We start from the raw sequence: 14,645 nt of genomic DNA on the forward strand, positions 1-14,645 counted from the left end.
ATCATTCCCTTTCATGGTTCTCACCCATCCCTCCAACCCCACCCATCCCCTCACTTTTCCTGGTTTCCTAAGATATGCACGGGGTCTTCCGGCTGCCTTCTCCTGGCCTCCTCTCTTGGCCTCCTTCCCCCCCCCATCCCACCCCTCCTCCATGTCTCAAGTGCCAGCTTCCTAGGATTCGTTTTGTTAGACTGTGTCACTTAGCATTTTTCAGTTATGAGATCTGTCACTCATGGTTTCAGGTAATCACCATCTCTTGGTTCTGCTTTCTTCTATGTTGACCTCATTGTCAGAGGTCTCTCTGCACATGTACTGGCAGTCCCTTCTCAGCTCTGGACTTAATATCTCCAGTTGACAGATGGCATCCTTTTCCAGAAAGTACCATTGGTCATCAGTGGACCCGATGGCAACGCTGTTCATCCAGAACAGATCAAACTAGATCTCTCATTGGCCCAACCGGGGACATACACTCATCCAAGTCTATCTCATGAAAACCAAGTGGACTGGCAGTGGGGAAGGGAAGATATCCTGAAGAAAAATGGGAGGAACTGTTACCAAATAAAGCAAGGCTGGCGGCTGAGCTGGCATCAACCAATGTTTAGGAGCTCACCACTGCCATATATTCAGGAAGAACTCTGCACGTGCCACACTGTGGTAGCATTCACAGATCTGCGTCCCCAGTTTGTCTGAGACTCTTCTCCCATCTCATCTTCCCAAAGCAGATGCAGCTCAGAGCTCCAACAGCAACCCGTGGTCTCCATCTCTGGTCCAAACACAACCAGAAGAGAGGAAGTGCAGTTTAGCTCCTCCCTAGTCTGCAGTCTTAGCTCCGCCCACTTGAACCCAGCCAGAGATGTAAAAGGAAATCACTCCACAATGCTCTCAATGGCTGAATTGCCTAAGTCAAAAGCCCATCTGCATTTATACAGCTGCTGTTTCTTTGAATACCTACTATGTGCCAACATCCTATTACAAGTGTCAAGGCCAAGATTCATCTAGACAGGGAATGCCTTCAGACTTCCTAAATAAAGGCAATTGTACACTTCAAATGGGGTGAATTTTGTGATAATTTTTCAAAAGGGATACGGGTCTTCTGTGATATGATTCCATTTATATGAAGCACTCTGAAACCAAAAAAGAGATGGCTGGGGAGGGGGCAATTCAGGTCTTGGTGGGAAAATGGTGCAGTGGGGTCATAGGTGAGTTGTAAGCAAGGCACAGAGATAAGAAAATTAATACTGCACAGGTGGCAAACAATAGGAATGCATAGACAAGAAAAGAAGTCTAGCAAATGAGTTCATCATTCTTTCCTTTATGCTGAAGTATTTAATCATAGTGAGAAAGCAAGAAGGGATTCCTAGATCCATCTTTTCCCTCTGGCGTGCTGGTGGCACCTGCATGGGTCACAGAGGTCTTATGGCTAAGCATCCCGAGCAAGCCTCTCCACCATCTCCAGTAGCACCATGTACAGTGACTTGCCCTTGGTTACGTGGTATCTGATAGAGCAGCTTCTCCACCACAATCACTTTATCCTACTGACCTACAGCTTCAGCCACATTTTCAGAAATGTGGGCCTGTTCTTCATTCAGAGAACTAGACATCTGTAATTTCTTATGCCAGTTACCAACTTACAGGACTGCCATACTGAGCTGTAGGTCTGGGGTGTGTCTTAAGCATTTGGGGGGTGGGGGTAATGGGGCTTGAACTAGGCCTGGGCGCTGTCCCTGAGCTCTTCAGCTCAAGGCTACTTACTGCCCTACCCTTGAGCCAAGCCCCACTTCTCATTTTCTAGAAGTTAATTGAAGAGTCTCGGGTCCTTTGTGCCATGCCCGGGCTGGCTTTGAACCTTGATCTTCAGATCTCAGCCTCCTGAGTAGCTAGGATTACAGGTGTGAGCCACTGAGTCTGGCTCTTTAATTATCTTTTAATTCACTGATGTTTAACAAAAGTATCTGAATATGGCCCCAATAAATATATTTAATGGGTAAATAAAAGGAGCTCACATCAGCAGCACACTGGCGCTTCAGGCCTATAATCCTAATCTCTCAGGAGGATGAGATGTAAGGATCAAGATTCAGAACGTTTATACACAGTGAGATCAAAGGAGGATACTCTCAGGGGAGGGATACAAAGGTACAATGCCTCTGATCATATAAAACAACACTGAAATGAATTGCCTGAAGTAGAAACAAGAAGTGATAACTAAAAAAAAGATTCAAAGGTAGACCAGGCAGAAGTCTGTGAGACTCTTACCTCCAAGTAACCAGCAAAAAGTCAGAAGCAGAGCTGTGGCTCATGTGGTAGAGCACCAGTCTTGAGTAAGAGAGCTCAGGGAGCATACTGAGGCCAGGAATATTACCAAGTCCCATTACCAGCACATCAAGACGGAATTGTAATTGTTCGGGGTTAGACCTACCTCTAAACTGCTCCACCTTCAGGAACAGGTGGATTCACAATGCATTCCTTTTGCTTCCCAGGAAACTGTTCATCTGACATATGGATGTTTGCCACCATTTTAAATGGGAATCTATTAAAGTTCCCCACAGAAAGAGATCACTTGCTGCTGCCCCAGTGGAATGGGGAACGATCTGCCTGCCTCAGGGAATGCCAGAAGGGAACAACAAAGGCCTATGCAGTGCTCAGTACGGAGTACACAGGCACCTATTAGGAGATGGTGGTAGCCCAGGTAATGATTGGGTCCAAGATGGCTAAGATGGTCTATGGGGCATCTCCATCCAGCTGCTGGTTAAGAACCAGTGAGGGTACCTTTCAAATATGAGCCCCAACTCAACATTAGTCCTTTTTTTTCATTCTCTCCAGAAGATTCCAACAGGTTAACACTGCTAAAGCTAAGAGAGCTGACAATGAGCAATGCCTGGGAGGCCTATCCACCAGGGAGGTCCATCTCCAGGCTCAGGAATAAGACCATCTCAGTTTTCCAGTGGGTGCTGGTGGCTCACACTTGTCATCTTAGCTACTCGGGAAGCTGAGATCTGAAGATCTTGGTTTGAAGCCAGCCTGAGTAGGAAAGTCTGTGTGACTTTTATCTCCATTTAACCACCAAAAAGCTGGAAAATGATACTGTAGCTCAATGGTAAAGTGGTAGCCTTGAGCAAAAGAAGCTCAGGAACAGTACCCAGGCCCTCAGTGCAAGGTCCAAACCAGCACCAAAACAAACGGTAAGTCTTAAAACTGAAAACTTAAATCTTTTCTGAGCCTACCTACTGCATACTAATAAAATATACATCCCTAAGTACACAGAAAGGTAATCACGCTGGAAAGTTGTAACAAAGCTCAAGTGTTTATTAAGAATTAAAAATACTGTAAATAAGCCATACCGTTCATTTCACAGTAACCTAAACAAATGTCTTGGTTTTTTTTTTCTTCTTTTTCTTTTTGGCTTTTTTTTTTTTTCATTTTTTTTTTTTTTGGAAGGGTAAGAAGGCCATGAAAGAATACAGCTCAAAGGGAAGGGATACAGCAATCAATCAAAGAGACACAGTGTACAGATCCTGACAGGTGCGGGGGAGGGGCCCACAGCAGACCCCTTCACCCACACAGAGTTAAAAGATTCAGCCTACATTTCTTTCCCAGGAGGGCACCCCATTCTTCTGTGGACAGATCTTAACCATCTCTCAAAAGCCCAAAGGTTCTCTTTTCTGGGATGCTAAACCTACATATCATTGGGCAGTCTTCCTAAGAGTTGACCCAGATTGGGGTACTGGGACTCTTAATGCCTTCCTTTCCCACTCACGACCATCTGGACTCTTGTGGAGTTACCTCTGACATCACGAGATGATTCAGGAATGGAATTTGTATCTTGGGGGGACCGCTAAGTAGCTGATTCTTTTAAAATAAGCTGGGGAGGGGGAGCTTTCCCTTCCCCATGCAGAGCTGACACTATGAACTTGAACCAATTTTAAGTGGAAGACAACGAGTGAAAGATATTTCATAAAAACTTCAGCTAAGAATATAAAAAAATATGTAAAATCAATTTTCCTTAAAGACGATTAGAAAACAAAAAGTGCCCCCTATTTTTTTTTTGTTTGTTTAAACTTGAAATCTGTCTGCCAGACAGGATTTTTTTTTTTTAAGGTTAATCTGCTTCTGTTAATCTTCAGTTGAAGCCGCTGTCACTTTTCTGACAGGACACATGTCCTTTTTAAAAAGCCACCTCTGACACAGGCAAGGCTGGGACTTCTGGAAGTCAACCCAAAGCAGAAGCAGAGACCTTAAGAAACCAACCATGTGTGATAATTACAAATAAATTAATGGGGCACAGAATACAATGGCTTGGTGCTCGGATGGCGTCTTTTGTTCTTCCAGGGGAGACAAGAAATGGGACAGGGCGTGTGGGAAGAAACCACTTTTTCCTTTGTCACGTGAAACTGGACTTGGAACTGGGGCCACACCTTGCGCACAGTTCATTTAGATCTTCTCGTGAATCTTTTCGACTTTTACAAACAACCGATCTAGATCATTCCTCAGGTCATCTAGCAAACCCTTGGCTGATTCTAGGTTGTTCTCGTTGGTTTCAATCTTGACCGAGTAAGCGACCAAGCTGTCCACAGCAGTCCTGAGCATCTTCAAGTCTGACTCCACTTGACTCACTGAGGATTTCAGGTTGTCTAGAGAAGCAAGCTTGTCTAGGAAGTCCTGAGGAGGCGGATGGGTGGCATGGGCCTGGTCCTGGCCAAGCAGCGTGTGCACTTGTGCCTGTACTTTCTGCAGTGATTCCACGGTGCTAGGCAGCTCGCCCACACTTCTCTTCAGGTCCTCCACGTCACTGTAGAGGGCCAGCTGGGCCTCTCCTAGGCTCCTCACTGTGCTGGCCAGGGCATCCTTGTCTGCCTCGGGGGAGGACCCCAGGCTTTCTAGGCGCCCCTGGAGCATAGCCAAGCGCTGTTCATACTCCTGGCTCTTAGACAGGAGCAATTCTAGGCTCTCGGTCTGGCGCGCAGAGGCCACCTGAACGGAATGGACTCCGTCCTCCACACTCTGGAGCCTGGAGTCCAGTCCCTCGTTCTTCTTCTGGAGTGCATCTAAGGCAGCAAAGCTTCTGAAATCACCATCTTCCTGGGGCCTCTGGGCCTCGGCCTTCAGCTGGTGTAGCTCTTCTTCCAGCCTCCTGATCTCCTGGGGGAGGCGGGCAGTGGACTCCTCGGATTGGAGGAGTTTCTCAGAAAGGGCCTGCAGGGCAGCGCGCTCTGTGTCCGCCACCTCCTTGAACGCCTGCTGCTCCTGTTTGAGACTCACCAGTTCCCGCACCTCTGTGTAGATGTCAGACTCCATGGTCTGCAGCGAGCTCCTCAGAGCCTCCATGTCCCTGTCCCTGGATGTCACAGAGACCTGTAGCTCCTCCACCTCTTCCTTTAGGGCCTTCAGGTCCTGCTTGTACCCCTTGGATTCTTCCAGGGCGGCGACCTTTGCCTTGACGTCATTAATTTCCTTCTGGCTCCTCTTCTGGACTTCAGTGAAGATGGCGATGTTGTCGTTGATGGACTTGGTGAGCTCTGTCAGCCGCTCCTCCACTGTGTTCTCCAGTGATGTGAAGTCCCGCTCGCGGGCATCCTTCACCACGTGGATCCCGTCTGAGAGGTCTTTGAGGATCTCATTCTGCAGCTTCTGCAGCACTTCACTGATGCGGTTGATCTCACTCTCCCCTTGCTTTACCACCTTCTCCGTGAGGTCCTGCTTATGCTGGGAGCTTCTCAAGATGGACTCGAAGGTCCCAAAGGTCGTCTGCAGGGACTGCACCTGAAACCCAAACCCAGACGTGAGCCGCAGAAAAGGGTTGGTAATACATGATACCACTGTTTTCTTCTCTTTCTCCCCCAACCCCCGCTGCCGCTCTCTCTCTCTCTGCCCAGAATCCAGGCTTCTTCTCTTCTACAATGACACAATTTTCTTTTTTTCTTTTTGGCCAGTCCTGGGACTTAAAACTCAGGGCCTGGTCACTGTCCTTGGGCTTTCTCAAGGCTAACTCTCTACCACTTGAGCCACAGCACCATTTCTGACTTCTATATATGTGGTACCAAGGAACTGAACCCAAGGATTCATGCATGCTAGGCAAGCATTCTACCACCAGGCCATGCTCCTGGCCATGACACATTTAGTCCCTGTGATTTCGGGGACCAACTCCAAGGGCTCCCCCAACCCCACTCCCCACCCGGGCTGCTAGCTGACCAATCCGGGAACAGGGCCACAGCACACAAGCAGGCTAACAAGACAAGTCAGGACTGCAGGAGAAGGAACGTCTCTTACTGGGATTGCTGGCTATAGGAGGAGCTAGACTTGGAGCGCAGACCAGCACACAGGAAATGTTCACTTCCTTGGAGAGCAAAGCAGCACAGATGACAGGATCAAGTTCCCCAGACATCATCCAAGTCACCAGAGACAGCCAGAGAGCATCTGAAGGAATCTATTCTTTCATATTTTAGCTTGAACCAATCAACTCTCTTTCCCTCTTTCTAAGACAATCCAGACTGGATTTCTAGCTCTGTGTCTCTTAAATTTTCATAGGAAAGAAACCGAAGTACGTGGAAACATGGGGCTGAGAATCAAGAGACAAAGGTCCAGGTCTCAGGTCTCTGCTCTCTAGAATTCTTGATCTTTCTTGCTATCACATGCTCGCTCCATCTACACGAATCCTATCAGAAAACAATATTGATCTGAGAACTATCCTAGGAGCTCGTCTAATTGACTATACAGAGGATAAATTCAGGCCTCATTCTGGTATGATAATGATGTTACCTACAATGCTTAACTGCAGAAATTATTTTTTTAAGGGAGAGAAGGAAGAAAAATCTACCTGGGTGTCCCTGCTTTGAGGTCTAACCACCATGTCCTAAACTCATGTAAGCCAGAAGCATGCTGTGATACCATGGGAATACCGTCAGCCAAACCCACAATGTGAAAAAGTCACAGGAGAAATGACCCTTGCCAATACGACTGGCAAATGACTGGCGTGTTGAAAGTGGAGAAAATGGAACGTATTGATGGAGTTTAAGCCAGGTGGCTCACACTCCTAGCTCCTCAGGAGGCTGAGAACTTGAAGGCTGAAGTTCAGGCCAGTGTAGACAGAAAAGTCTGTGAATCTAAATTTTCAAAATAGCTAGCAAAAAGGTGGGCTGGAGGTATAATTCAAGTTATAGAGTGTCAGTTGAGTAAACAAGCTGAGCATGTGCAAGGTCTTAAGTTCAGTCTGGGAACTGACTTATAAAATAAGGGGGTGGAGGGATTTTCAATCAAATACAATGTGTAGATTCTGATCAAGTGAAACTGTAGGAGGACAATGTGGGGAAGAAGTCAGGAGATCTGACTATTAAATGATATTCAAGAATCATTAACTTTGCCAGATGTCCTGTATGTCTTTTGTTAAAGGAAATAAAGACGGTGTCACACACCTGTAATCCCAACCACTCAGAAGGGATAGGAGGGAGGTATATGAGATCGGGGCCAGGTGGAACAAGACTATAAGATCTTTATTTCAAAAACACAAGCAAACAATAAGGACAAAAAAAAATAACGCTGGCTATGGTGGCACATGCCTTTAATTCCAACTATGAAGGAGGCAGAGATGGTAGCTGAAGGGCAGGCTTGTGGCAGGGTGAAGGATGGAGGTCAATGAGACACTATCTCAAAGAATAAGCTAGGGCTAGAAGTATGACAAGCACTTAAGCAGTACAGCCCTTGCCTAGCAAGCATGGATCCCTGGTCCTTGGAGTTCAAACCTCATGACCTCCCAAAGTGGGGGAGGAAAGAGAACAAGCCAGGTGTGATGGTATGTGCTTGTAGTTATCCAGGAGGTACAGATAGAAGGATAGTGATCTAAGGCTGGCTTGGGGCAAAAGCATGAGACTCCAAGTCAAAAGTACAAGTGCACAAAGAACTAGGGACTGACTCATGTGGTAGAGAGCCAGCCTGGCAAGTGCACAGCCCCAAGTTCAAATCCTAGAAACACACAAGGACACAGACAGACACATACACACAGTAGAAAGAAGAAAAAAACTAATTAGCTCCATGACCCCCCTCCCCACCCTACCCCCGTTCTACCTGACTTTGGTCCACCAGGGTAAACACAGGAGACTCTGAGGGCCTAGAAGTGAACCACCAACATGTTCTGAAGCCCTGGACCCACATGCCCCTGGGCAATCTTCACAGTAAGGGCAGGCTGCTCTACTCTTCTGATCAGGGCTACTTCTCAAGAGCAGCTGGAGAACAAGAGCACGTAACAGATGCAGAAGGGTTCTGGGTCATACTACTCTAAATCTAGCCAGAAGAGGGGAGGGGGGACTAGGGATGGAATCAAACAAGCATGGTAAAATATTGACAATTATTCAGAGGAGAGTTTAATATATTGTTCTCTTGTTTATCATTGAACAATGACCTAATGTTTAAAAAAAAAAATCCCCTGGGCTCTGGAATCAACTGCCTAGGCTCAAATCCTAGCTCTGGCATTTTCAGGCTGGGGTGATCCTGGGCAAGCTATTCAGCTTTGGTTTGTTCAGCTTCATAACAGGGACAAAAATAGTACCTGACTCATAGGACTGTAACTGTGAGAATCAGGTGAATTCATATATGCAAACTGCATGACTGCCTAATGCACAATGGATGCTCAATCCATGGTGGCTGTGGTCTTTCGCCACTATTGTCTTTCTCGAGGTCTGGCTGTTTCCTATTATTCTGAAGTACCTCAGAAGCCTAGCACCATCACTACCCTCAAGACCAAAGGGCAGAATCTGCAAAACCCAATGTGAAATAGGGCAGCTGCACTCTACTTCCAGCCAAATCAACAGCCATTTGGTGAGCTCAAAGAAGTCACAGGCATTGTCCACGTCCAGTTCCTTGTCTACTAGCAAACAGAACACTCATGACCCTTCCACCCACTTTTTCTGTTATAAAGGGACCCTTTGAGCTGATTCCTAAAACTAGGCTACAAAATCACAGTCTGTCCTACCATTATGCTCAAAACAGAAACGGGAATGGGTGAGCAGGTGTGCAACCAGTGCATTTTCAACCAACGAAAAAATGAAAAGAATTCAGAGCAAATCCGAATAATGAAAACTAAGAAAGTCTGTTTCCCACCCAATCGCAAGCTACTCTGCCTAATCTGGGCTAATACATTACAACTGGCTTAAAAGGTGATTCTGTCCAGAATTAGAGATGGAACCGAACCAACCAACCCTCAATGCTCTTTTAACAACAAAAACACACAGTGCCCCCAAAGTTGTTTATCAATATGTGGCTTCCCTAACCATCTGTATGTATGGGATATTGTCTACTCCCCCAGCACCTCTGAAATGCCTAATATGAGGACAGTGCCAGGTGAGATGCTAGTTCCAAAGTATGTCTAGAACAGGATCCCTGCCCTCCAGAAGCCTGGCTGGGGTGGTGGGTGGAAAAAAAAAAAAAAGGAAGAAAATGGGCACTGGTGGCTCACACCTGTAATTCTACTCAGGAGGCTGAGATCTGAGAATCCAAGTTAGAAGTTTAGTTCAGGCAAGAAAGTTCATAAAACTTTTATCTCCAATTAACCACCAAAAAAGACAGGGGTGGAGCTGTGGCTCAAGTGGTAGAGCACCAGCCTCAAGTAAAAAGAAAGCTAAGGGATAGTGCCCAGGTCCTAAATCCAAGCCCCAGTACTGGCACACACACAAAAAAGAAGTGTCATTGTTAGAGCAGAGCCTCAAAATCCCAGGAGATGCTGAATTCAGAACCTGAACACTTACACCTTCCACACTGACTTGTGTCTGCATGCCAAGCTCTGACAGGGTCAGATGAAAGCACATTCTAAGTACACAGAGGACCTACAAGAGGGGCTGCCACCACCTAGAGCCCAATCAAGGCTAGTAGTCAAAGAGACACAACCAGCGAAGTCACTCTCCCCGCTAAACATAAACTGCCCTTACCAGCCTAAGCTGTGCTATGTAGTTCATCTATGCCGCCCAAGGCTGACCAGGGTAGTATCGGCTGACAGTGTAGTTGGGGATTACAGTTGAAGCCACTGACTCCCTGATACCCGAGTCCTCTGGGTAAGGAGAGGCCAGGTGGTTCCAATCAGGATCATTCCCCAGTGAGAGTACTTGGAAAACAAGAGATGCCACAAGGACACCCAGCTCCTACTCCAATCCCAGCTCTACCACTTATAGTCTGTAACTTTCAGTGAGTGTCATCACTACTCCAGCTCAGCTCCCCTATCTGTGCCATGACAAGAGCTAGTACCTGCCTCTGAGGGTGGCTGTGAAGCACTTAATTGAATGTCCAGCCCATGGTGAATACTGAGTATGCATTAAGACACTGCTAAGGACAGAATCTCATTTCCAGCCAATTATGCCAGAGTTCAAAGCTATGTTATCAGCAAACCAATCATGACTGGCTCCTTGGTACGAAATAACACACAGCAGCAACCTGGATTAGGCAGAAGTGACCAGACACTCTGCCAGATCCTAACTCTGCTCTGGGCAGGCTGAGATTCCAAGTCAAACACTTAATTGAACACCTACAATGTACTAGAGGAAAATAATAAAATAAATAACAAAGTGGTTAAGAGGTAGGTAGTTCCACCGAAGTTTGAGGCCTAACTCTGCTTCTCACTGTGTCTCCATGTAGTTCCAAGGCTTCTTCGCATTCCTCCTCTGGGAAATGGACTAGCAAGAGCACTTAAGTCTCAGAGTACTTCTCAGAGTCAAAAGAGACATTGCGCTTGCAAGTATTTAGCCTAGTGCCTCCCACATAGGAAATGCACAATAAACAAAAGACACCGAATTTGATTGTTTGGTTGTACTAATTAAAAGAAAGGTAGTCCGATGACTACTTCAACAGCTGTAGAGCCATGATAATTCTTAAAAAACTGGATAATGGCTGGGCATGTGGCTTAGTAGTAGAGTGCTTGCCTAGCATTCATGGAGCCCTGAGTTAGATTACTAAGTACCATAGAAACAGAAAAAGGCCCTGAAGTAGTGCTGTGGCTCAAGTGGTAGAACACTAGCCTTGAGCAAAAAACAGCTTAGGACAGTGTCCAGGTCCTGAGTTCATGCCCTAGGATTGGCAAAAAAGAATTTTTTTTAGATATCACCTTTCTCTTGTATGTGGATTGGAAACTGAGTCCAGGAGACCAAACTGAGCTTCACACAGCTGTAAAGAATGGGGAAGAGTGACAAAGGAGAGACTCACAGAAAGACAGTGGAGAGCCAGCACCTAATTTCAACTTAGATTCGACTTCAACGTCTAACTTCCCCCTCACAATTTCCTAAACGTTCTTCTACATGGCAAGGTAGCCACCTTCTGTCCCTCAAAGAAAGATCTCACCCCTACCTGTACTTCACATTCCTTATGGACCAACTAAATGGAGATTCAGGCCCATGGAAATTCCATGCCCCCCCCCACCTCTCCTCCATCTGCAAGGGGGAAGAGGGGTTACCCCTATTTACATTTACGCCACAAGTATGATGTGTCCCCGTGCTCCCCCAAACCCACCACTGGGCCTACGCAGAGTCTTACGACTAACAGCCTTCAATAAATACTATGATTGATTAGCAAAGTAGATGGATGAAAGAGAGGAAGTGGGTTAGTGATTAGACTTCAGTGGGATGTCTTTTTCTAAGGAGGCTTTGACAGTTTGGGATAGGCAAAGCCTACTGAATTCCCTTAGAAAAGTCACCTCCCTTGCCCCGCAGCACTTTCAGGCTGGCTGAGTCATTCTGGTTGTTCTACCAGTCCTGAGAGGAAATTCCTAATGCTGCACACTCCACAGGAGCAGAGAGACTTGGCAAGACCAGCAGCATGCTGGGAAAAGGGAGACAGCAGTTCCGGGCTCAGAAGTGGCGGGATTTTTTGTTTCAGTCCTCTGACTTTCATTGAGTGGTGACGTGGATGAAGGATAGAGGGAGAAATGTGAAGGAAAGGGCTACAGTTGGCCTGGTGAAAGGACAGAAAGGTTTTTACTGTTATATCTTGTGAGCTGGATCCAGTCACCCCCTGGAATAGGACCAGGGGGACACCCTTACTGGGCAGTGGGCCAGATGTTCTCATGGGATCTGCCGGACATCAATAGGGAGGGAGGAGAGAGGAGGACTTTTAATCAATTCACCAACTCTCTCTAAACCTCAACTTTCTAGTCTGGAAAATGGGAGTCAAAGCTGCCTTCTCTTCCCAGAATGGCTCTGGGGATTAGATAATTCATGAGTAAGCTCTGCAAACCCCAGTTAATGGGTATACCAGTACTCCTTCCTATGTGACCTAATATTGTTGGCCTTTCCATTCCAGCAAAGCTGAGGGAGGCTACTTCCAAGGTCCACATGGACACAACCGATCTAGAAAAGGTCCGAGGGACCTAAAGATAGAAGGTATTTCCTCTGAACTTAGCAAATGACTAAGAACAGGAGCTTTCCCTTCCCCACACTCTGACGTGATGAAAAGCTGGCAGGGCCCAGGGATGCTCTGGTTTCCCTTCCAACCTCCTTTTCAGACAACTCTGCTCATTCAGCGGTTCCTAATCCAAAAAGAGATGAGCTCCCCAGGCCTGCCGGCTTCCTCATAGGTCACTGCTAATGTCTGGTGACAGACCCTTGGCCCACCCTGCCTGGATGGCCTGGGCACCCACCAGGTCCATCCCCGGGGCCCCTTCTCCACGCCCACTGACCAAAGAGGACCCGGGACCGGCTTGGGGACCAAGGGGCGGGTGTGAGGGGGGGAATGAGGGGTGGATGGGGGGACCCGGGCTGGACACCCTCTCCCTCCCCCCCGAAGACAGGCAGGGGGATCCGACCCCTGGGCCTGGGCAGGCCGGGCAGGGGCCCAGCCAAGAGGCCATGAGGAGGTCGGGAGGTGGTGGCGGACGGGCGGGATTCGGGGATGGGGGGGAGGATCGGGATAGTGGGGTGCGGGGGGAGGTGAACCCACCTTCTGCTCGACGCCTTGCAAGCCCTGGCCCAGCTCCTCCCGCTGCCGGGAGAAGTCCTGGTGGCTGCGCCGGACCTGCTGGATCTCCTCCAGGACGTGGTGGACGCACCAGCCGGAGAAGGCGGCGGCGGCCACCAGGGCGAGGTAGAAGAGGACGTGGAGCGCCCGGCCGAGGCGGCGGGGGCCGGCGGAGGACGCGGAGGACGCGGCTGCCGAGCGGGGGCCCCCCCGGTGGCCGCCCCGGCCGTGCGCGGGGGTCTGCGGGTGCTGCTGCGGGTGCGGCGCGGCCGGCGGCGGCTGCGGCTGCGGCGCCGGCGGCGGCTTCCTCGCCACGTCATCCGCGCCGCCCGACGGGTGGGCGCCCTTCTCCGAGGGGCTCGCGGCGCCGTGGCCGCCCTTGGAGCCCCTTTGTTTGGCCGAGGGCATGGCGGCGGCGGGGCCCGCGGCTCCGAGGCGAGCGGCGCGGGGCGCGGGCGGGTTCGGACTCCCCCGGGGCCGGGCGACGAGCACGCGGGGCGGGAGCGCGGCCGAGGCGGTGGCAGTGGCGGCGGCGGCGGCGGCGGCGGGGCGTCGGAGCGGCCGGGAGCGCGGGCGGCGGGCGGGGCAGGAGGCCTCGGAGGGAGGGAAGGGGGAGGGGGCCGCGCCGACCCCGCCTCCCGGGAAGGGAGAGCCTGCCACGCACGCGGCCGGCCCGCGGCCCCGCCCCCGCCGCCGACCCCACCGAGGGTGGGCGGGAGGCGGACGTGGGAGGTGGGAGCGGGGCCCGCCCGGGGCGGAGGTGGGTGGGGACTAGGGGCGGGACCCCTGGCAGCCTGGGGAGGGGGGGTTGGCCCGGGGAGAAGTCCTGCGCCGTGGCCCAGCAGTTAGTTGCCCCCCTTCCTTCCAGATCTGTATGTGGGAGGGAGCCTGCTTCCGGGGTGGGAATGGGGGGGGCTGGAGAGGTGGAAGGGGTGGGGGGCTAAGGAGCTATCACCCCCCCCCCGCCCCCCGCGATCTAGACAGACTCTGCGTGGAGTGGTCCCGAGGGGTGGCCCAGAAGCCCCCTTTTCTCTCTAGATCTGTGGGAGAGGAGGAGGAGGGGCTCCCGGAGTGGTGCACACATCCCCTACTCTTCCAGGTGCAGAGATGGAGCTGGGCTGGGGCGGGGGGGGGGGGGGGAGGCGGTGGTCGCTGGGGAGCTGCCCCTAGGTCACCCCACCACGAGGTGGGCCTGTCTCTGCCCCAGGATTTGAAGGCAGCAGTCTTAACTGCCCCCTGAGAAAAAAAGGGCCTGGCGGGGTGGCTCACGCCTGTAATCCTAGCTACTCAGGAGGCTGAGATCTGAGGATCAAGGTCCATAGCCAGCCTGGGCACAAAAGGACCTGAGTCTCTTATCTCCAGTTCACCTCCAGAAAATGGGAAGTGGGGCTTGGCTCAAGGATAAGGCAGTAGCCTTGAGCTGAAGAGCTCAAGTTCAAGCCTCGTGACCCACAATAAAAGAGAGCAGAGGGTCTTGGACTGCAGTAAGTCTGTCCAGTATGCAGTACCTGTTAGCCCAGCTAATGGACAGCTCTTCTCCTGACTCAGTGTTCATTTAGAGAAGAGGGAAACCCCGTGGTGGCCCACAGCTCCTGCTCTAGACCGGCTACCCAGCTCTATGCCCAGAAGCACTGAGCAGCTACACCCATCACTGCTGACTTTTGGAGAAGGAAATAGATAATCATGTCACACGTCTGGTGCTTTAACAATTTGTATGTGTTCTT

General features: G+C 50.0%; 1 protein-coding gene across 1 annotated transcript; it reads right to left on the reverse strand.

Annotated features, from left to right (window-relative positions):
* Window positions 1–3,263: 3,263 nt before the first annotated feature.
* Ckap4 (cytoskeleton associated protein 4) lies at window positions 3,264–13,451 on the reverse strand. The gene is made up of 2 exons (XM_090328558.1): window positions 12,904–13,451; window positions 3,264–5,757 (listed from the first exon to the last, which is right to left on the reverse strand). The coding sequence occupies exons 1-2, from the start codon at window positions 13,327–13,329 to the stop codon at window positions 4,429–4,431; spliced, it is 1,755 nt and encodes a 584-aa protein (XP_090184684.1). The 5' UTR covers window positions 13,330–13,451; the 3' UTR covers window positions 3,264–4,428.
* Window positions 13,452–14,645: the final 1,194 nt, after the last annotated feature.

Source organism: Megascapheus bottae, chromosome 2, assembly GCF_031878675.1.
Source record: "Megascapheus bottae isolate mThoBot1 chromosome 2, mThoBot2.hap1, whole genome shotgun sequence".
NCBI lineage: Eukaryota > Metazoa > Chordata > Mammalia > Rodentia > Geomyidae > Megascapheus > Megascapheus bottae.